General features: G+C 42.1%; 1 protein-coding gene and 1 long non-coding RNA gene across 4 annotated transcripts in view; one reads left to right on the forward strand and one right to left on the reverse strand.

The window, feature by feature from the left end:
• LOC123617044 (uncharacterized) overlaps nucleotides 1-22,056 on the forward strand; it is a 42,674-nt gene that overhangs the window by 4,187 nt on the left and 16,431 nt on the right. The window lies entirely within an intron of this gene.
• CD84 (CD84 molecule) overlaps nucleotides 10,186-22,056 on the reverse strand; it is a 31,370-nt gene continuing 19,499 nt past the window's right edge. For both annotated transcript variants that reach the window (XM_074349687.1, XM_010955647.3), the window contains 6 exons: nucleotides 19,969-20,220; nucleotides 19,455-19,574; nucleotides 18,769-18,801; nucleotides 17,230-17,327; nucleotides 16,296-16,358; nucleotides 10,186-14,633 (listed from right to left, as the gene is read on the reverse strand). In XM_074349687.1, coding sequence (XP_074205788.1) covers nucleotides 14,568-14,633; nucleotides 16,296-16,358; nucleotides 17,230-17,327; nucleotides 18,769-18,801; nucleotides 19,455-19,574; nucleotides 19,969-20,220 — 632 coding nt within the window. In that variant the 3' untranslated portion in view covers nucleotides 10,186-14,567. The remainder of the gene's footprint in view (nucleotides 14,634-16,295; nucleotides 16,359-17,229; nucleotides 17,328-18,768; nucleotides 18,802-19,454; nucleotides 19,575-19,968; nucleotides 20,221-22,056) is intronic.

Consider the following 22,056-nt stretch of genomic DNA (forward strand, 5'->3'; position numbering starts at 1 on the left):
TGTGTGTGTGTGTGTGTGTGTGTGTGTGTGTGTGTGTGTGTGTGTATCACATCTTCTTTATCCATTTATCTGTTGATGGACATTTAGGTTGCTTCCATGCTTCCATGTCTTGGTTATTGTAAATAGTGCTCCTATGAACATTGAGGTACATGTATCTTTTTGAATTAGAGTTTTCTCTGGATATATGCCCAGGAGCGGGACTGCTGGATCATATGGAAACTCTATTTTCAGTTTTTTGAGAAACCTCCCTACTGTTTTCCATAGTGGCTGCGCCAATTTACATTCCCATCAACAGTGTAGGAGGATTCCCTTTTCTCCACACCCTCTCTAGCACTTATCATTTGCGGACTTTTTAATGATGGACATTCTGACTGGTGTGAGGTGATACCTCATGCAGTTTTGATTTGCATTTCTCTGATAATTAATGATTTTGAGCATCTTCTCATATGCCAATTGTCCATCTGTATGTCTTCTTCAGAGAAATGTCTGTTTACATCTTCTGCCCATTTTCTGAAAAAAATTTTTTTGTTATTGAATTGTATGAACTGTTTATATATTCTAGAAATTAAGCCCTTGTCAGTGGCATCATTTGCAAATATTTTCTCCCAATCTGTAGGTTGTCTTTTCACTTTGTTTGTAATTTCCTTTGCTATGCAAAAGCTTATAAGTTTGATCAGGTCCCTTTTGTTTATTTTTGCTTTTTTTCTATTGTCTTGGGAGACTGACCTAAGAACACATTAAATCTGTAGATTGCTTTGGGCATTTTAACAATATTAATTCTTCCAGTCCAGGAGTATGGAATATCTTTCCATTTAAAAAAATCATCTTTAATTTCCTTTACCAATGTTTTATAATTTTCAGCATATAAGTCTGCCAGATCCTTGATCAGGTATATTTCTAAGTATTTTATTTTTTTGGTGAAATTTTAAAAGGGAATTTTTATTACTTTCCCTTTCTGACATTTCATTGTTAGTGTAAAGAAATGCAATGGATTTCTCTGTGTTAATCCTGTATCCTACTACCTTGCTTTTTTTTTTTTTTTTTTTTTTTTTTGTGGGTAATAGCCGTTAAATGGATGTTAAGTAGTATCACATTGTGGCTCTGATTTGCATTTCATTAATGATTAGTGATGTTGATCATCTTTTCATGTGCATATTGGCCATTTGTAATTCTTCTTTGGAGAAATGTCCATTCAAGTCCTTTGCCCCTTTAAAAAGTTTTGTTTGTTTGGGTTTGCTGTTTTTGTTGTTAATTGAGTTGTAGGAGCTGTTAGTAGATTCTGGACATTAATCACTTATCAGATATATGATTTGCAATTTTTTTTCTCTCATTTTGGGGTTGTGTTACTTGATAGTGTCTTTTGATGCACAAAATTTTTAGTTTTGATGAAGGCCAATTTATCTATTTTTTTCTTTTGTTGCCTATGCTTTTGATGTCATACCCAAGAAACCACTGCCAAATCCAGGGTTATGAAGATTTTCCCTTGTGTTGTTTTCTAAGAGTTTTATAGTCTTAGCTTTTATATACAGGTCTTTGATTCATCTGAGTTAATTTTTGTGTCATTTAAGGTAAGAGTCCAACTTCATTCTTTTGCATGTGGATATCTAGTTTTCCATTTGTTGAAGAGTGTCCTTTCCCTATTGAATATTCTTGGAATCTTTGTCAAAAATCATTTGACCATATATTTGAGGGTTTATATCTGAGTTCTCTGTTTCATTCCACCAGTCTCTATGTCTATCTTATGTCCATGCCACACTGTTTTGATTACTGTAATTTTGTAGTAAGTTTTGAAATCAGGAAGTGTGGGTTCTCCAACTTTGTTCTTTTTCAAGATTGTTTTGGCCATTCAGGGTCCCTTGAGATTCCTATGAATTTTAGGATGAGTTTTTTTATTTTGGCAGAAGACTGTTGGGATTTTGATAGGGATTACACTGAATCTGTAGATCACTTTGGGTAGTACTGTCATCCTTACAATATTAAATCTTTCAATTCATGGACATGGGATGTTTTTCATTTATTTTTGTCTTTAATTTATTTCAGTAATGTTTTGTAATTTTTAGTGTTTAAGTGTTTGGCCTCCTTGGTTAGATTTATTCCTAAGTATTTTATTCTTTTTAATGCTATTGTAAAAGGAATTATTTTTGTAATTTCCTGTTTGTATTGTTCATTGTTAGTGTACAGAAATAACTGTGTTTTGTGTGTTAATTTTGTATCCTGCAACTTTGCTTAATTTGTTTATTTGCTATAATAATTTTGTGTGTGTGTGTGTGTGGAATATTTAGGGTTTTCTATATATAAGACCATGTCATCTTCAGACAGAGATAATTTTACTTCTACCTTTCCAATCTAGATACCTTTCACTTATTTTTCTTGCCTAATTGTTCTGGCTAGGACTTCCAATACTATGTTGAATATAAATTGTGAAAGTGAGCATCCTGTCTTGATCCTGATCCTAGGGGAAAAGCTTTTTGCCCTTTATCATTAAGTATGATGCTAGATTGGGTTTTCCAAGTATAGGCTGAATTACAGGTATGTGATTTATAGATCCAATCAGTCATTTCAGAAGAATCCAGAAATAGAGATGGGGTTATCTAGGAAATATCTGTGGAGGACCCTCTTGTCTGATGGCTTGGACCCTCATGAATTGCATGGGAGGCCAAGGTTTTTGAGAATTTTGTACCAGCAGAAAAGCTCTCAGCTTGAATGGAAGGGGACAGAGACAGGACTAGATGAAGGAAGGCCATCAATGCCTGGGATTCTAGAGGACAGGCTGATAGAGCTATCCAGCTGCAAATGTGTTATTCTTCAAGAAAAGGGAAAAATTATTCCAAAGGTGGTTCAGAGGTTGGTAAGGCTGATACTGCCACCATAGGCCCTAAGGCACAAGCTCAAGTGTCAGGGCTGTTTTCTTCTCCGTTCCAAAGGGGTGGGGGCCACTGCCCAGGGCTGAGGGAATGGACCTGGTGGGCCTAGAAGGCAGAATCACCTAGATGGATCCAGAATACAAGAACATGGAGCTAAAGAGGATTATTCTCAAGTCTTAAAATCTAATAGACTCTTCCCTGCTAGATTTTAGACTTACTTGGGACTTGTGACCCTTTTCTTTTTTTCTATTTCTTCCTTTTGGAACGGGAATATCTATCCTTTGTTCTACCATTGTGTTTTTGGAATATGTAAATTGTCTGGTTTCAAAACTGGAAAGGAATCTTCCCATAAGATGAATCATACCTTGAGTTTCCCTTATACCTGATTTAGATACTATTTATATAAGATTTTGGACTTTGAGTTGATGTTGGATGGGTTAAGACTTTGGGGGCTGTGTTCTATTATATTGATTAATTTTTGTATGTTGAACCATCCTGGCATTCCAGGAGTAAATCCAACTTGGTCATGATGGAAAACCATTATATATATATATGCTGCTGAATTTGATTTGCTAGTATTTTGTTGAGGATTTTTGCATCAATACACATCAGGAATATTGTTCTATAGTTTTATCAGTGGGTAGTACTGGTGAAAGACTGGAAGTTGGGAAGAAGGAAGAAATAATGTTTTTTTTTTTTTTCCCATCTTGGTTTCTGGTAATGTCTCCAGCAGCAGCCGTAGTGGAAAATGAGTGCAACTCCAGAGTAATGAAGTTCTAGAAGTCATTCCAGAAGTCTTGGCAGTGTGGTATTTATGGGCTCTGGTTCCAGTGGTGGCAGCTGCAGTGGTGGGTGACCTTAGGCTGCCAGGCTCTTGTAGTTTTGGTGGAAATATGGATTCCTGGCATCCTGCAATGTGGTAGTAGTACTGGTTCCCAAGGCAAGTTCCCCTAGATGTGGTAAAAACGTCCTGAAATTACTAATTGCTTAGTAACCTCATCTTCTCTGTTTTACTTCTCAAATCCTTCCATCACTTTTGTATTCAATTTCTTATATTCAAAAGGGTTCTCCATATTTAACATAGTTTCAGTTTTTCTGATCAAACATTGAGAGAAACACCTTTTAGTTTTAGTTTGCTATTTCATTTTCTAATCATTCATGGGTGTTGAATCTTATCAAATATATTTTTTGAAATCTATCAAGATGATTATGCTTTTTTCTCCCTTTTTAATGGGTTTAAACAACACAGTGCAATAAAAGATTTCTTAAAGATAAATCATCCTTGTATTCTGGGGATAAACCCTACTCAATTGCATTTTTCCTTTTAATGCATTGCTTGGTTCAATTTACTAAAATTTAAATTAAGATTTTTAACATGTGTATTTGTAAGTGAGACTGGTCTATATCAGGAGTTGACAGTTTTTTTTTCAGTAAAGGTCAAGATAGTGAATATTTTAGACTTCATGGGTCATATGGTTTCCATTGCAACTATTCAACTTTGCTGTTGTAGCATGAAAGCAGCCACAGTCAACACGTAACTGAATGAGTGTTAGGACTGTCTCAGTAACATTTGACTTATGAACACTGAAATTTGAATTTCATTTCATTTTCACATCACCAAATGTTATTATTCTTTTGAGTTTTTTCAGCCTTTTTATATTGTAAAAACTATCTTAACCCTTGTATAAAACCCTTGGCAGGCTGGATTTACACACAGGATGTAGTTTGCTGATCCCTGATCTATATTTTTCTTTTTGGGGAATTATCCTCATCTAGTTTGGAATCAGTGCTCAATGAATTTTGAAGTTCCTCACTATTTTTTTTTTTTTTTTTTTTTTTTATGTTTTGGAACAGGTGAAATTACATAGAAATTACCCTGTCATTGAATGGGGGTAGAACTAGTTAATAAGCCCATCTAGGCTTGGTACCTTTTGGGGAATTAGATAACTGAATATCTTTTCCATTTTTTCTTTGATTGTAGAAGTTCTTCCAGTTATAAATCTTCAACTTATAAACTATTATAGGTATAAAGCTATAAACCAGAGCAATCCATTGGTTCTTCCTGCCACCAGATGGCATTATCATATTTGTGTTTTGGAAAGATTACTCTGGCTGTAGAGAATGGATTGGACGAGGGCAAGTGTGGCTTCAGGAGGCAAGGTGCTGTTGTCCAGGTATGAGATGATACTGGCTTACCCTATCTGGTGTATAAAAGAAGAAAAGTTGGATAGATTATAAAATTATTCAAGAGCTGTGTTAGGGATTTTCAAGACCACCATCAGGTTTAATGGTTCACTAGGAGGACTTACAGGGTTCAGCATACAGTTATACTCATGGCTATGATTTATTACAATGAATAGATACAGAAGGATAGATAAATCAGTAAAAGGAGATGGTACATAGAATGGTGCCCAGAAGAAACCAGATACAAGCTTCCAAGAGTCTTTTCACAGTGGAGTCACACGGGATGTGCTTAATTCCTCTAGCATGTGACATGTGATGACAACACATGTGAAATGTTGTCTACCACGGAAGCTTGCCTGAGCCTAGGATTCTAGAGTTTTTGTCGATAGTCAGGAACATAGGCACTGACTGCCTAGCACGTACCAAATTCCAGAATCTCAAGGAAAGCGGGAGTTCAGCACAAAGCAAACTGTACAACAGTTTAAACTCAGTGAACCCCTCTGGATCGAACTTCCCCCAGATCCCAGTTCTCAGACACCAGCTAAGGGCCAACCTTGTAAGCCTACCTTTCAGAGAATAGCTGTCTTAGGCCTACATTGTTAATGTTAACTGTTTTCTGTGTTTTCTAAATCTCAACTATGTTTTCTGTACAGGTAGACAAGGCAATTTTTTTTTCTACTGCATTTCTGTCCAAAGGCTGGAAACTTATTAAGGGAATATACTTAGGAATAAATTCCTTTGTCACTGAGACGTATGACAAAGGATTGCCACATTCCAGTGAAGGGAAGGCAGCTAAAGGCTGCACAAACTGTTGCATCTTCATTAGTTAATCAAAACATTGTACAGTGAGGACTTCCTCTGTAACTAGCAGCACAGGAGACACTGTGGCTATAAATCGGTGAGCAAAATCAGCTGTGGTCTGTGTCCTGCTAGAGCTCACAGTCCAGTGGGGAAAGGGAGACATTAACCAAATAACCACAAGGAGAAATATTTAAGGATAAAATCTGAAAGCCGCTATAGCAGAAAGAGATGTAGTGCGATGAAAGCAAAAATGGGCATCAGACATGGTCGGAGGCAACAAGGAGACTTCTCTCAGGAATGAGAAGCAGATAAAGTATTTCAGGCACAGGGAGAGTCCTAAGGCTAATGTGTAGATTAAATTAGATGAAATGCTCCAGAACTTCAGAGGGCACTAGAAAAACATCACCTAAAAATTAAAAAAAAAAATAATCTCAAGTGGTTCCGGTATCTGCTTACAGAGTTTTACACAGGGGCTCTGAAAATCTTCCGGGTAGTAGTTCAATGTCAGGTCAACAAGAAAAGGATGAAGAAATGCTGCTGAGGGGGCTGGAGCCCCAGCACATTTGCGAAGAGTTGTTCTGAGTAGAGGATCTGAGGCTTCTTTGATAAGCAGCAAGTAAAGGAAGTGGTTTCAGATCTAGAAGCCTCTATCTGCTATTTCACATACCACTTCTTAGCAAATCACTTTTCCTTCAACGTTTTACAAAACATCCTGAGGCCCTGCGCATGTTGTTCTGAGGGAACCACACCCTTAATCTCCTCAGTGAGAGCCTAGCTTTTTTATCTCATTCCTCCAAGTCGCACTGTGTGTGACCTAGACAACCCCTACTCTCCGATTCCTTAGAAACAGACTCAAAGTGGTTTCCAAGACTCTTTTTTTTTACTCCTGATGTCTGGGTCCCAGTCTGAGTTCAGTTCAACAAATATTTATTAAGCTCTATGAAGCATTGGTTTCTGTGCTGAAGTGCAGTGAGTGGAAAGAGGAGTAAGACAAAGCTGTTGTCCTGGAGAGAGATGGACCCCAACCAAAACACATGATTTAAGTGCCCAATTCCTCTGTCTCTAGGATGATCAAGGCAGAACTACCTGCTTTACCTCTAGCCATAAGCCTCTATTGCGCTCTGGTTTCTTGTTGTTTCTGGAATTGGTCCTCCCTCTCTAGCTTTCCCATCCTTCCTCAGGATCCTGGTGGTCTTTCTCACAGCAGACTTCCTTTTCCCATTCTCTGTTTTACCACCTTCAGTCCTTCGGTGCCTTTGCATCTACTCAGGGTCTGAGTTCTCAGTCTGCACACAGCCTTTGTCATGTTGTTGAAAGAGCCTTGGCTGCTTCAGCTACTTGTTTTTTCTCTTCTTTAAAAAGCAAAATAAGACACAAAAAGAATAGATACATCATCAAATATTTTTGTGTTTACTTGCTAAAACGTAGTCTGTGATCTCATTTTTTAGGCACTTACAAGGTGTAGCCAATACTTTATCAGTGGAAGTTTACAAATGCATGAACTAAAAGGTAATATGTAGAAAGGATACAATACTCTGTTACAAACATGGCATCTAGCCTCTGAAACAGGTTTAGCAGCATTTGCTACCAGTGAGCATAATCTTCAGGTTTGTGTTAATTAAGTTATTCGATTATTTGAGGATCTGAGGTTCATTAAGTTCACTGTAGACACAAAGAAGAGGAAGAAGTTTATGACCTCAAATGATTATTGGCCGGTTGGGGAGACATTTAAGAAAAAGCTACATAATTATCCTAGAATGCGATAAATGCTACTACTATGCACTTAGGTACTAAATGCTATAGGAATATAAACAGGGAGCTATAGATTTAGCTGTGAGTGGGAGGCTTTGGAAGTCTACACAAAGAGGGGATGCTTGGTCTGATCTCTGAAATATGAAAGATCCAGAGATGGAAAGGAGAGAAAGGCATTTCAGGTGGAGGACACAGCATGGACAAAGGCATGGAAGTGGGAAAAGATTTGGTGAGTTCATGGACCCATGGTATCTCTATGCGGCTGGAACCTAAGGAGCAGGCAGGAGGGTGGCCTGGAAGATCTGATGGGTCAGCTTGCTAAGGAGTCTTGTCTCACAGGAAAAAATTTTCAGTAGGAAAATGAAGTGATAAGTTCCATGTTTTAGAAAGATTATTCTTTAGGATAACAACTTGGATAATAAATGGTAAGGAAAAGAACTGACAGTGTGGGTGTGGAGAGGAAGGGTGTGTCTGAGAATTAGCCAGACTGAGGGGACATGGTTGAGAGGAGCCGCACAGAGGAGTTGAAATTGATTAAATGTAGCCATGAGTAGAGGTGACAGGAAGAAAGAAAGAAGACTCTAGGATAAGAGTTTTCTGCTTTGGGTAGCTGCTATTTGATGAAGCAGTGAAAAATAACAGTTCAGGACACAGCTCTTAGAGTTGGATGACTAAGAATTTATTTCAGTTTTTTTTAAGGTTTTTTCAGATCAATCTTTTTTTTTTTTTTTTTTTTTTTTGGTGGGGGGAGGTAACCAGATTTATTCTTTCTTTAATGGAGGTACTGGGGATTGAACCCAGGACCTCATGCATGCTAAGCACACACTCTACCACTGAGCTATATCCTCCCCACCCCCATTCCTGGTTTTAATATTTATTTGGATGAGTTACTTAGCCTTTCTGTAACTCAGTTTCTTAATTTGGAAACTGGAGGATGATTGCATCTACATCAGTGGTAGATGAGATTTAATGTTTCTTGTAGACTTTAAATGAGGAAATACATATAAAACCTTAGGGTGGAGAATGGTACATAGTAAGCCCTCAAGAAGTATTAGCTATTAAGATTATGGTGGGTCATTAATTAGTATCAGGGAAACAGACAGAAAGCAAGGTAGGGAGGTCAAGGAAAGATCTGTGAGTTCAATTCTGGGCATATTGAATTTAAGGTGACTTCCGACATCTATGCAGAAATGACCCACAAACAGTTGAAAATAAATGAAATGATTGAGATTATATGTATTAAAAATTTCTCTGACAGATTATTTATGTAATTATTTGTCTATAACAAGACCTCATAAGAAAAATCTCTATTTCTCACTTGCAAGGATATGGCCCAGCATTGATGCATCCAAACCCAGAGACCTGCACAGAGCTGTTCAAAACTGTCTGGGGAATCAGCCAGCAAGAGTTAATAATTATCATCCAAAGAGGAGATAGTTCTGTTCTCTTATGCAGTCTCAAAATAAATTTCTCAAAGTCTGCAAATTTCTAGAGAATGTACTAATCCATAACTTTGTTTCCTCAAGTCAGAACGTCAGGACTTTTATGAATGGTCCTTTGTCAAAATATACTAACTCTCTAATTTGATTTGAACGACCATCCAGGGATCCTCACATTTGGATGGGGGATCATTAAAAACTAAAGGTGCACAGCTGTTTCTTAACCATGAAATAGTGTAGCACAACTCTTCAATTCTTACCTCTCCTGTTCTGTTATTCTTGTGCTATCAACTGTGGAAGTTCACACTGTGTTTCTCTCATTTTGTCATTCATCAGAAATGCTTAAGATCTGGATCCCTTGTTTGCTAGGAAGCCAGCTCTGCCCCAAATGCAGACAAAGAGCTCTATCCAAGCTTCTTTCATGGATGTTTCCAACAGGAGAGTTGAGTGATTGCCCAGAGAACAAAGGAATTAACATATGAACACGTTTACTTGGAGCTGCTCTCAGTGTCTTTAAAATATTATTATATGTATATATTCATTCAACAAATATTTGTGGGCCACTTATTAGTGTCAAGCAAAGTGCCAGGTGTGTGTTATACCTGAAGCAAAGTGCCAGGTGGTGGGGATCCAGAGCAGGTAAAGGGCGGCAGCACGGTCAGGTGCAAGAATACGGTCCTCTATGATAAGAAGTCTTGAGTTCAAATCCTGTCTTCCCAAGCTTCCTGACTTTGCTAAGGCACTTATTCCCTCAGCCTCAGGCTTAACGTAAAATACAAGAATTAATTTCTACTTTATAGCATCTAGTGTGGCAGTTGGTATATAAAGTACACCCTCAGTTAACTATTACAGGCTCCCTGCCCTCAAGCAGCTCTCCATGTCCATCATTATTATTCAGACATAGCCCTCGTGCTCTCAGTCTAGTTGAGGAGACATGGTATAGGATCAGGTAATTAGGGTGTAGTGTAGTAAGTGAAAGAAGACATTGAGTTAGGAGGACTGAGAGTTAAAAGTTTGATGTATGGCGTGAATTTAGCATAATATCAGATACATTTCTGTTGCAAGAACCTTATTTCATAATTTTGGTTTAGCATCTCGTGAAGGTTTCAGGGCTATAAGAACAAGCTGATACAATGATCCAGGGCTTTACTATGTGCAAAGATGTAACATCTCATTTAATCCCCACATCCACACTACAAAATAGGAACCAGTATTATCCCCATTTTACAGATGGGCAAACCAAGGCACAGAGAAGTTAAAATAACTTGTCCAAGGTCACATAACTAGGAAACCAGGATTCAGATCCAGGTACTCTAGCATCAGAGCCCGCATTTGTGCCCACGCTCTACACTTCTTCTGATCGTTTCCTTCTTCAAGCTTCATATTATAACCAGTAGGGACTGTCACTAATTATTTACAAATTGAGGGAAGTTCAGGAAAAAGTCAAACAGAAGAAAAGTAGTGGATCTTGAAGAAATATAGCTTGCCATTTCTTTTCTTCAGGCGGAATATGAGAAGTGCTCTGTTGACATAGCCTGGACCAGCCAGGCTCTTTCCTTCTTCCCATGCCCACGTTCTAGAGGTGGCCCAGTCAAGCTCTTCTCTCGTGGACTGTGCAAAGTGTTCTATAGCTTTGAAAAAAAAAAGAGCCCTCATTTTGAATCAGCTTCACTTTGTATTTCTGAGAAGCATTAACTGTAATGTTTTTCAATTTCTCAGTTCCCTGATACAAGATCCTGTTCCACTGAAAGAATACTTTGATTTTATAAACCTGTTGGCCATCATCTAGTTTGTCTGGAAAGCTGTGAAGGGGAAAATAAAATTGCACTCATTTTACAGAAGGAGAATCTGAGAACTGAGCCCTTGGGAATGGAAGTAGCTTATGTCTTCATTAATCAGAAGATTTGTAGGAAAGAGTGAGAGATAAGCACTGTGGTCTTGAGTCCCAAAGGCCACTTGAAGAATTTCTGGTGCACTGGTTCCTTCTCATGTTTGTTCTCCTGGGAGACCTAAGGAACTCCTGCTTCTGGGTCTTCTTCCTTCTTTCTTCCTTCCCTCCCTTCCTTCCTCCTTCTTCCTTCTCCCTGCACTTTCCACTGGGGCATTCGGACCCTAGGGACTTGACTGAGTAAGCACACCAGAGAGAGGCAGGGACAGCAGATTCAAGAATGCAGATGTTCAGGAGTGATCCCTCAATGCATGTAAAGGTGAGGGATGCTTTAATTTTAGGAGAAACTCAGCTTGTTCTCTGTGACTCTGGAACTTCTCCATCCTTTAGGACCAAATCTCTTCATTTCTTCCTTCATGTCCCTCCCTAGGGTGACTGCCTTTCACCTCCTCACACCAGGCTCCTTGCTTCAGTTGACATCATAGTTGGTCTAAAGCCCTCCCAAATGCTCTTATACTTGAAATAGCCTCTGATGTCTGCATCTTGATATTTAATGCTTGCCATAATTTGATTCCACTATTTTTATTGGCTTCTATCCATCAATGCTTCCAACATGTACCTTCTTTTCAAGCTGGCTGGTCACTTTCAATTCCATTCAACAGCATTTGTAGCTCACCAGCAGAGTACGTGCAAGGCACCATATTGGCTGGTGTTTGATGCAGAGATGAAAGTTATCATCTCTCATGATCACTTCATGACCATGAAGTCATGGACCTGCCCTTTAAGTAATGGACAATGTGGAAGGAAGCAAATAATTCTCTATACTGTAAGGTAGAATGAAATGAGCTTTAGTGATAGAAGGGCCAAAGGGTAAGGAAGAAGTGCAAAAAGAGCCATGATCAATTTGACTAGTGATACCAGGAGAAGCTTCAAAGAGAAGGTGACATTTGAGCTGAGTATTGAAGGGTGTGTAGATGGACAGGGGATGGGGGCACACGTTCCAGCTGAGGCACTCTGCCATGCATAGGTGTATCTGAGGAGGTGCCCAGAACACACCACACAGATCCAGGCCTTTGCTCTCTTTTATGCTTTCCTCACTTGGATGCCCTCTGTCTTCTTCATTCTCTACTAAATCCCACCCACTATTTAAGGCCCAGCTTCAGCTGCACCTCCTCCATAAGGTCTTCTCTGACTGTGCTAGCTTGTGCCACTCCTTGCAGCATGGAATTCAGGATTTAACTGTAGTGTCTATGCTGTAATTAGACCCGGGCAGACATTATGCTCATCTTATACTTTGGAGACGTTGCAGCCTCCAACACAGTGCTAATGACAGTTGGGGCTAGATAGTTCTATGGATCCATTAACTGGGACTAAACCTTCATTCTGCCTAAAGGCAGTTTATTTCTGCTGTCCAGCCTGGGATTGGTCATGAGGGTTTAGGATTTAGCTGGTTATGTTTGCTAACACATAAGGGAAACAGTTTCTCAAATGCTTACTTGAATGTTCTGCTCAGCCATGGGTGATTCCTCCTAAGTGCTGGCAGGGAGAAGGGGCGGGTCACTAAACTCAGCTTGAACTCTAGGGCCCCCTGGGCTGAGCCTCAGGAACTGGGGCGAATCAGGTTTCATCATCAACACTGTCATCTCGCAAGCTCCCCCTCGAGAGAGACTACTTCCTTCGAGGTCTCTTGTTTTGATGGCTGAATTCCCCTAAAGTGCCAGAAATATAGCTAAGCAATTTCTTTTGGAGAATGAGTGTACTGGATATGGCTTCCTCTTCTTGCTAAGCCTGCTTGGAGTGTGGAATAGCCTGGTTATACAGAGAAGCAGAACCAACAGGGAGCAGCTATATATAAAAAGGAACTAAGTCTTGTGGTTATGGAGACCGAGAAGTTCCGAGATCTGTAGTCCGCAGGCTGGAGAGGCAATGGTATAGTTCCAGTCAGAGTCCAAAGGCCTAAGAACCAGGAGAGCTGAGGGTGCAAATTCCAGTCCAAGTCCAAGTCTAAGTCCAAAGGCAGGAGAAGACTGATGTCTCAGCTCAAAGACAGTGAGGCAGAGAGAGAGAATGAATTCTCCCCTACTCCTCCTTTTTGTTCTATTCAGGTTTTCAATAGATTTGGTGATGCCCCTCCATGCTGGAGAGGAGGATTAGTCTGCTTTCCTCAGTTTACCAATTCAAGTGTTCATCTCATCCAGAGACACTCTCACACTCTCACCTGGAATAATGTTTAACCAAATATCTGGGTACCCCATGGCCCAGTCAAGTTGGCACATCACAGAGTGATATAGAAGGAAAACTTGGCCAGAAAGAAAATCTTATGCGGTTTCTGAAGTAGAGCATGAAAAAAAAAAAAGCCCCAGCAGTCTAGTGCCTCTAGAAAGAGCATTTTCCAACACTCCATTTGGAGAGTGTGTCTGCATAGCTGAGAGCCACAACTCTGATGGCTTTCCATGAGACACAGTCATGTATGGTTGGGCTGGTCCAGACAGTTGTACCCTGCACAAAGGTTTCCAGACAAAGGGAAAGACAGAGGTTGAAATGCAGTCCTCATTCTACACACCAAGCCATGCACTTAGGTGAGGGGCTTCATCTGCCCGAGGTGCCGTGCGTACTGGGGGAGGAGACCATGCACCAGGGATCCTCGTATATTATGGGAATACAGAACAATGTGAGGTCTCCTAAGGAATAAGGAATGTACAAAGTTCCCTTGTGACAGGTTAAGGCTGTTAAACAGAAACCAATGCTTCCTGGAGGCAAACAATGTTAGTCTCAGAAAACTGAGCTAACGAGCAGAAAACTGCTCTGGCACTTAAACCTTGCCATTGCTAAAGGGAAGTCAAAAGCTTATCTGTGACCAGACCTGACCTATTCACAAGTCAGAAAAATGAAGCCAGGAGGAGACAGGATGATGACTATATTTTAATGACTACTCTAGACTGTTGGGGGCCTGGTGATTGCTATTAGGCTTCAGTAATCTTCAGAACTATTCTTAGATTATTTCTGGCTAGAGAATCATAATAAATATGATGCAGACCGGGCATTCAGGGCTCTTGGTCCATGGGGGTCTTGAGTCCCCTGGTCCCATCTTTGATTTGACTCTTGTGTCTGTCTTTCTTAATTGCCACGTCACCCATCCATTTACAGGAACCATTGTTGTGCTGGCCACAACAGTATATATTGAGCATGAGTAGAGAATCCTAAGTTGCATGCCACTGGCATATTACAGGTGTGCAAAATATTGATCTTCCACATATGGGGTTACTGGGAAGGGTCATTTCCTCTAGTCATAGGCAGCCTTCAGACATGAGCAATCTTGACTGTTTGCCCATCGTGCCATAAAAATATTATTTTCTTCATGTGCTGCAATATGAAGAAGGTTGGGAAGAACTATGGCAGGGGACCTGCCTTGTCATTCATCTGGAAGGGAGCCATTCCAGAAAGGGCATGTGTCCATTTTGTCTATCTAGGCACAAGCTATACCCAGCAACAGAGTGCTTCCTTCTTTGCTTATGTGTTGGGATTTGGTGATTTGCAATCTCCAGGCAAAACCATGGCCGAGAAAGTCTGGGTCTGGGGCATCTGCCAGTATCTACAGTTGTAGCTCAGTTTCCATAGGGAGGAACGCCATCGGGGAGCCTAGATCACAATTTCATAGCTTGAAGTCCCAGGAGGTTTGCTGTCCTGAGTGCTGGGTTTCTCCGACTGCACAAAAGGGAGATGGAGGACATGTTAGCTGAAAGGTGCTGCTAGGGAATTCCAGTCCCACGAGGTACCCAGGAGAGTTATGTAAATGGCACAGGGAGATGCCTTAGATTTCCCTTGTTCTGGGGTGATCTGGGGTAGCAGGGCCTTGCCCTTTGCTGAGTTCCCTCAGCTCTGTTCCAGCCACCCCATTTGCAAGCCCTTGGGTCATCAACTTCTTAGCCTAGAAAACAGCAGCAGGAGGGAATGGGGATATTTGCATTAATTTTGATTATAGACTTGAGGCAACATCCAGGCTCAGGCTACCTTCCTTCCTGGTTCCTACTCGAGCCTTCATTCATTCTGTGCCCTAATAACTGTCCCTTGGCCCAGATGTAGTGGTGAGTCACCTCCATCAGTGTCATGTGCTCGTTACCCAGAGTACTGCAGGCAACCCTCCCACTGGCTTGAGGAGTCTCAGATTTAGAATTACATACTGTCAGGTGAATAACTGTCCTTCAGCTTGTCTAGATTTACTTGGAGATGTCTCAGTCCAGGGCTCCCTGATTAATCTTTCAAGTAGAGTTCTTTCCTGTTGTATCTCCTTCTCGGTTTCCTCCCACTCTGCTTCAGATCCCGGCTCAAACATGCAGGCACCTGCTCCTCACTTCCTGCTTCCCCTTCCCCTTTCCTCGTCCTCCTCTTCTCTGATCACTCACCTCCTTCCTTTTCTTCTTACTCTTTCCCTCTTCTGATCACTGAGGAAGTCAAGGTCCTTCTGTCTTGCTCTTCAGGGCTCTTGGCTTTTTACATTCAAACTGACCCATGCATTGAGTCCCCTTACAACCTTCCTGCTTGTCCAGCTCATAGATGCCTTATAGAATCAGCTCTTAATTTTTATTCATGGATTCATTTGCATTCCATTCCAATTTCCCAACATTTCCTCCCACTATTCTTATGTTATCATTATTATCCCTTTCCCTTAGACTTCTGGATTCCAGTTTCTTTCTTGATTAGCTTCCTGCCTATTAACTCAGCTTTTAAACAGGAACACTTACAAAACGTTTGATTCACCCAGAGATCCCAAAGCTGTCCTGACTACAGCAGAAATGAGGACTCACAGACAGCGACAACCCCTCATGTGGTCCCCAAAACTGAAAGTCTTATCTGTATATCTGAGAGGACACTGAGGTACAGGGAACTGTGAATGTCACTGGACCACTACAAATGCTTGTGCAGGCTGCACACTGTGAACGCCTGCTGAGGGAGGAAATGGACACTGAAATTCAGCCTGTATTCTACTGGCCAAGCTGTGTACCTGCTGTGGGCCTGTGTCTGCCTAGAGTTGGGTAGGGGGGCACTTGGTTTCCAGTTTTTACACTGTGAGCCATCTACGGCCCTGGGTGCTGTAGAGGCTGGAGTTTCCACACTGCAGTTCAGAGGCCCGGAGTCTCCTGCAGTAGGAAGGGTGGGCTCAGCACTCAAGCTGGCCAGCCTGTGGATGGCCATGGACCTGGGGGACAGGGCTATGTGCATGTGTGGAAGCGGACCAGGCCCTTGGCAATGAATCCCGAGAAGCATAGAGCCCCAAGGGACCAGCTGGCACCTGGCTGAATGGGCGAGGTACAGCAGAAAGACTGGAACAGACAGGACAACAGGGATAAAAAGTTGGAAAGGCTTTACCTTATCAGAGCAGTGCACCATGGAATAAATTGTGTTCACTGGCTCCTCCTTGGTGGGGAGCACCTGTAAAACACCCACCTTCCCTTCAGTGAGGGAGCCCAGGCACAACCTTATGAGTCCCGCTTCCTACCTCTGCCCCCGCCCATCACCTCTCCCTGGTCCCACCTTCACTAGGTGGCCTCCTCTCCCAGCCTCAGCTCTGGTTTCATCCAGCTTTGGAGAGGATCAGGGTCAGGTCACGGGCGGGGAGCAGGGAAGAGTGGGTAGCAGTCGGGCTCAGTCTTAGCCAGACTTTTAGCTTTCCACGGGCTCTGCTGGACCCAGCTGACCTATCAGCCCAAGCACAGTGCTAGATTGACCAGGCAGACCTCGTTTTCCCCTTCACTCCTTGGAGACTTCGGGAGAGCAGTCTGGTGGGGGCACAGAAGAAGGCGATACCATGGAGAACCCTGACTCAGGGTGGGGGGGGGCAGGCAGGTGAAAGACGAGTGGGAGGGGAGGCAGTGAGACAGTGCATCAGCGTGAGGAAAGCCAGCTGCTGCTGCAGCCAGACCAACAGGTCAAGTTCAAGGGGACCCCTCTCCATTCTGTGCCCTTGAAACCCCTTTAGCAACCCATTCACAAGTCAGGGACCACGTAACAGCCCTCACCTCACTGCAGGGACCCCCTTGTCGGTCCCCTATAGAGGGTGCTTTACTCTTAGTCATGACTCTCATCTAAGCTGGAGTCGGGCCTCCACGTGGAAGCTTAGGGCCTCAACCACTGGGGGCTGCCATGGGGTGACACTTGGCCACACTCCGTTCTCACAGAAGGACTCAGGGAGACATTTCCCTTCCATGGCATTTCCTGGTCGGACCCCCCAGGCCCTTGGCTCAGGCTGCTGTCTAAGCAGCAGTGAGCAGAGGTCTGCTGCCCCCGACTCCTGTCACCTCACCTTGGACGGGGGGATTTCATCATAGATTCTCGACTCTGCTCGCTGGGTGTCTCTCGAAGCCGTGATGTATGCGTATACAGTTCTCTTTGAGGCAGCATCTGTGTCACAAACAAACATAGAAGCACAGTCTGTGAAAGGTGGCTGAAGTCTTAGAGATGATCTATCCTAATGTTCTCTTTTTGAGATGGAGACACGACACCCAAAGAGGTTAAGTGACTCCCATCCTCTTGAGATGGATGCTTGGACCCCTGACTGTCTGTCCCTTTTCGAGGGATAACAGGTGGTAGGAGAAGCGCCTGGCTCAGGCCTCGCCCAGAGTTCACCGGGAATTCCTCTTTAACCCCAGAGCCCACATTAGGATAAGGAGATCCTCCCTAATCCTGGTGTGGGGACCCAAGGGCTTTCCTTAGTGTCTCTGGCACTTCGCATCCACTGCCTTGCATGGCTAGCTGTCTTTCCATGTGAGGGTCTTAGTTTTTTCCACTAGTCTGAGTCTTTCTAGGTATGCACTGTGTGGGACTCTTGTGGTGCACACCTTAATGTTACCGCCTCAGTGCTAAGCACACAGTTGGTGCTCCACAAACACGCGTTGCTCACTTGATTGATTCACACAGTCAAACACTTGTTAAGCTCCCTCTCTGTGCCGAGCTCTGTGAGGTCCTTGAGAAGCAGGCAGGAGAGATAAGTCTCTACTTTGAAGAACTCATAGGCTGGTAGAGGCATTTCTCCCCCTGTACTGCTTTTCTTTCCTCCTGATGTGGAACATTTCAGGGTCAAGTTGAAAAGAGATGGCCAGAATTTGGGGTCTTCATAGTCCAGGACACCAACATATCCACAGACAACAAGTCTGAGCTGAGCACTATTACAGGATCCAATTTCAGAATTTAGTCCTTCCACAGACCCTGCTTCAGACTTAGTGGGTGAGCCAGACGGAATGCTCTCAAAGGACATTTATTTCTGTCCCACCTTGGATAAATGACTTCAGTCCCAGAAAGAAGGAAGGTGCATTTCCACATTTATCTCATTTGCAGATGAAAAACAGCCCTTTTTCCTTCCCAAGAGGCTGTGAGGGATTGACAACAGATGTGTCTTTGAGGAACCCTGAAGATCACCTCTGGCCCGGGAAGGTTGTGTGACTTCTCCCCATCATGAGACTCTTTGAGTTACGGTTTGTGTCATCAACTCTCTTCCCCCAGAGTGCCTCCTTCTGTGTCAAGCCCAGCCCCATCAGTTACAAGTGGAGTAGCCAACATTTACCGAGTACTTATGATGTACTTGGCACTGGGCCAAGGATTTTATATGTGTGATTCCATTTAATCCATTTAATAAGTCTATGCAGCATGCCCTACTTTTATACATTTTTTTTAACCACTGAGAAAATGGAGACTTACAGTGATAAAATAACTGGTAGTTCATAAAAGGTCAAGCTGGGACCTTCACCCCAGACTGCCTGCAAAGTACGAGCTCAGGCTTGACTACTCTGCTGTGAACTCATCTCTTCTAGTCATCATCCGGGGAAAATTGTGACTGAGAACTTACCAGGGTTCTTACTGAAGATCTTCAAGTAGGAACCTGAGAAATCAAACACAATGAGAGTCAGGAACGTGGACTCAGAGGTACAGCCTCTCTACATCCAGGCTCATTATTAGGATTGGTGGGAAAGGAAGATTTTTGGGCGGACATTTTGGGTTAGGAGGAATGGGACAGTATAGTAATCCCCTGGGGCCTAAGATCAGGTTTCCTAATTGCAAATGGCACAATTACAGAATGATCTAAAGGGATCTAATGACCATGGAATACAAAATTAGTACATGTCCCTCAATGACCTCCAAAGGTCATAGTCAAAATAGCATGGCCTTGGAAGAGACCCAGGACACCCTCTAGTCCAGTCCTCATTTCACATGTGAGAACACCGAATCAGAGAGGTAAAGATACATGTTCAGTGAAGCACAGCTTGTTAATGACAGGGCTAAATGTGAACCTAAGTTCTGGGCCCACCACACCCTGGTGATCTCAGTAACAGATTTTGAAGACCATTCAGGGTAATGACATAAGCATTTAGGGCCATCTTTCTGGGAGAAGGTGAGGTGGTGGGGTGGGGACTGTAGGAAGGCTGAGTCCCTGGAACAAAGGACATTTATTTCCGCCCCACCTTGGATAAATGACTTCAGTCCCAGAAGGAAGGAAGGTGCATTTCCACATTTTACTGTCTGGGAAAATCATACCTTGTCTTCTCTTGCATAAAAGGAACAAAAGCACTGAAGATAGAATGATTATCAACAGAGCGAGTACAGCCAGCCCACTCAGCAGCCCAGTGCGGCGTGCATGGAGGCCCAATGCGATGTCTGCAAATAGAAGATGCAGTGAGGTTGACTCTGGGGAAATAGTCCCAAGAGGCTGGCAAGCTTGTCTACATTCGGGGCGCCATCGATTCTGGGTGTCCTCTAAGGGAGGGCCAAAACTCTGAGGGAAACTGCTTTCTGCTATTAAAAGTCAGGATCAGAAACTGAATCAGAGAGCCAAGCGGAGGCTGCCTCAGAGCACCCTGATGTGCCTGGCATCTCTCAGAAGTCTTTGGACTCTTTTCCAGGGCTTCCTGGGAGGAGAAGCCCCCGGGGTCCAGGCCTGGCATAAAGGAAGCACCTTCCCCGGGAGGACGAGGCCCAGATTCAGGCCTTCCAGCAGGTCAGAGTCAGAGTCATATCTGAGACTCCAGGAGAGAGGGACAGAGCTGGTTACCTGTACAGAGCTGCTGGGCAGAGATGGAGTTAGAATTGTTGCTGACAGGGTTCCAGGCTGTACACGTGTAAGTCAGCTTTTGGTTGTCAGAGGTCTGGAAGATTTGAACGACATTACCCACTTCCCCCAGGGGACTCCAACTGTATGTCACATTCTTTTCTTCTTTCTCCATAGAGCATGTCAGTGTGACATTACAGGTGTTGTTCACAGATGTCATTAAACTCTGAGTAATTTTTGGCTTCCCAAGCCGACCTATGAAGGGAAAAACACACGAGCGAGTGGTAAGCTAGAGCTGGCTTCTACCAGCTTGTGAGAACTGACTGTTAAGTTTTCAGAAAATTTTCATGATGATTGTTAAAAACTTACAGTGAAATAAATTATATTAAAAACAAAGCTAATAAATACTCAAAACTCATCACTTTCTAAATTTTTTGGACAATTTACTATTATCTATGCTCTAGAAGTTATTTATATCTAGTATATCTGTCCTTGGTAATGATGTGCAAAGTCTTCCCGACTCTGCATGTCTTAAAATCAGCCACCCTGGGAGTATTTACACCATATTGTTTGGCAAATGCTACAAAGTAGCTTGATTTTCTGCTTTGTTGACTGTCACTCTAGACTTAAGAAAGCAAAAGACGAAAGGGTACTAAAGCAAATTAAACTAAAAAGTGCATCCCGTCTGCTGCTGCCACATTATGAACAGCACCAAAAATGTTGGAAATGTTCTTCCAGTATTTGAAAACCATTATCCAGTTCAGCAAAGAAGTTGCTCGCATCATTGACGAACAAGTGAAGTTCCGATACATATGTCTTTGTTGAATCACTTTTTTCTTATTAGTTAAATTAAAGCATGTACCAATCTTCATACTGGTTGCATTCATCCATTCCTCATGTTGGTTCATTCATCAATTGCAGCTGTAGAATGGCTGGGATTTAACTGTTCATCAAAAATCAGTGAAAGCAAAAAAAAAAAAAATATGTGCAGTATATTGTGTGTATGTATTTACATGCAATATTTTGTATATGTGCAGTCACATTGTAACATTTCTACCTAATAAAACTGAAAAATGAAAAGATATCCAGTGAAGGCATTCTGTGACAATTGACTATGTGGAATTTACATTAAAAACTATTGTATATTTTATTATCACTTGTGCAACTGGGTGTCATACACCTTTTATGGAAATAAAATTCACAGTGTGCACACACAGCCTTTCTGACACCATTAAGAATCAGTTGAATATTTATCAGCACACCACTGCATGAAACACTCGTTAAGAACCTTTTTTTGGGCTCTGTTTTCTGGTGAATGTGTGTCCTCTTTAAGTTTTGTTGTTGTTTTTAGTTTTGTTTTAAAGTGCCCATGGTGAAAGTTAAAACCTCTTTAAAAGTTCATTTAAAAAATGTTTTTACTAAAGCAATCAAAAGGTAAACTGTAAAAGTTGTAAGTAGTACAAGATTACTAAAAAGCAATTATATGTAAGTTGAGGCAATGGCTAGATCTGGAGCTGACAGAAGGAAAGGAAAGCTCTTTTACCAGGAGATAAGAAAATGACCACATTCAGAGTTGGTAAGTTTAGTTTGTTCTTGGCAAAGCTGCTGTGTTGCGGTTTGTTCCTTCGACTACAGCCATGTGAGGGAGGGAATAGAGGAAGGAACCGGCACATAGCTTTCTAATTAACATGCAGTCTACAGAGGCAAAAGATTCAGCAGTGTAAATACAGGAATCATTTGTGGGTACTTGTGAGGGAGTAGAACATGAGAAGTTAGCGCTGCAGGTCTTTGAATCCAACCTAACCAGGAACCCTGGTCCTAAGAGTCTCTTAGAGGGAACCATTCCAGATCAGAATTAGTGAAGGCTTGGCAAAAGAACTTCTAAACAAGTTTGGAGCAAAGACTTGATTAACTCTAACAGTGATGAATATGTGTATGCATAATGAAATGTGAAACTTGATTTATAAGATTTATATAATTGATTTATATACATCTCTGCTTTTGGTTCACTTATTTTTAGAAAGACTTTTTGTGTGTGTGGGTGTCAAGGTAGGGATGGTGGTGAAGAATAGGATCCCATCTCATTTTTCT

The sequence above is a fragment of the Camelus bactrianus genome, chromosome 21 (genome assembly GCF_048773025.1).
Source record: "Camelus bactrianus isolate YW-2024 breed Bactrian camel chromosome 21, ASM4877302v1, whole genome shotgun sequence".
NCBI lineage: Eukaryota > Metazoa > Chordata > Mammalia > Artiodactyla > Camelidae > Camelus > Camelus bactrianus.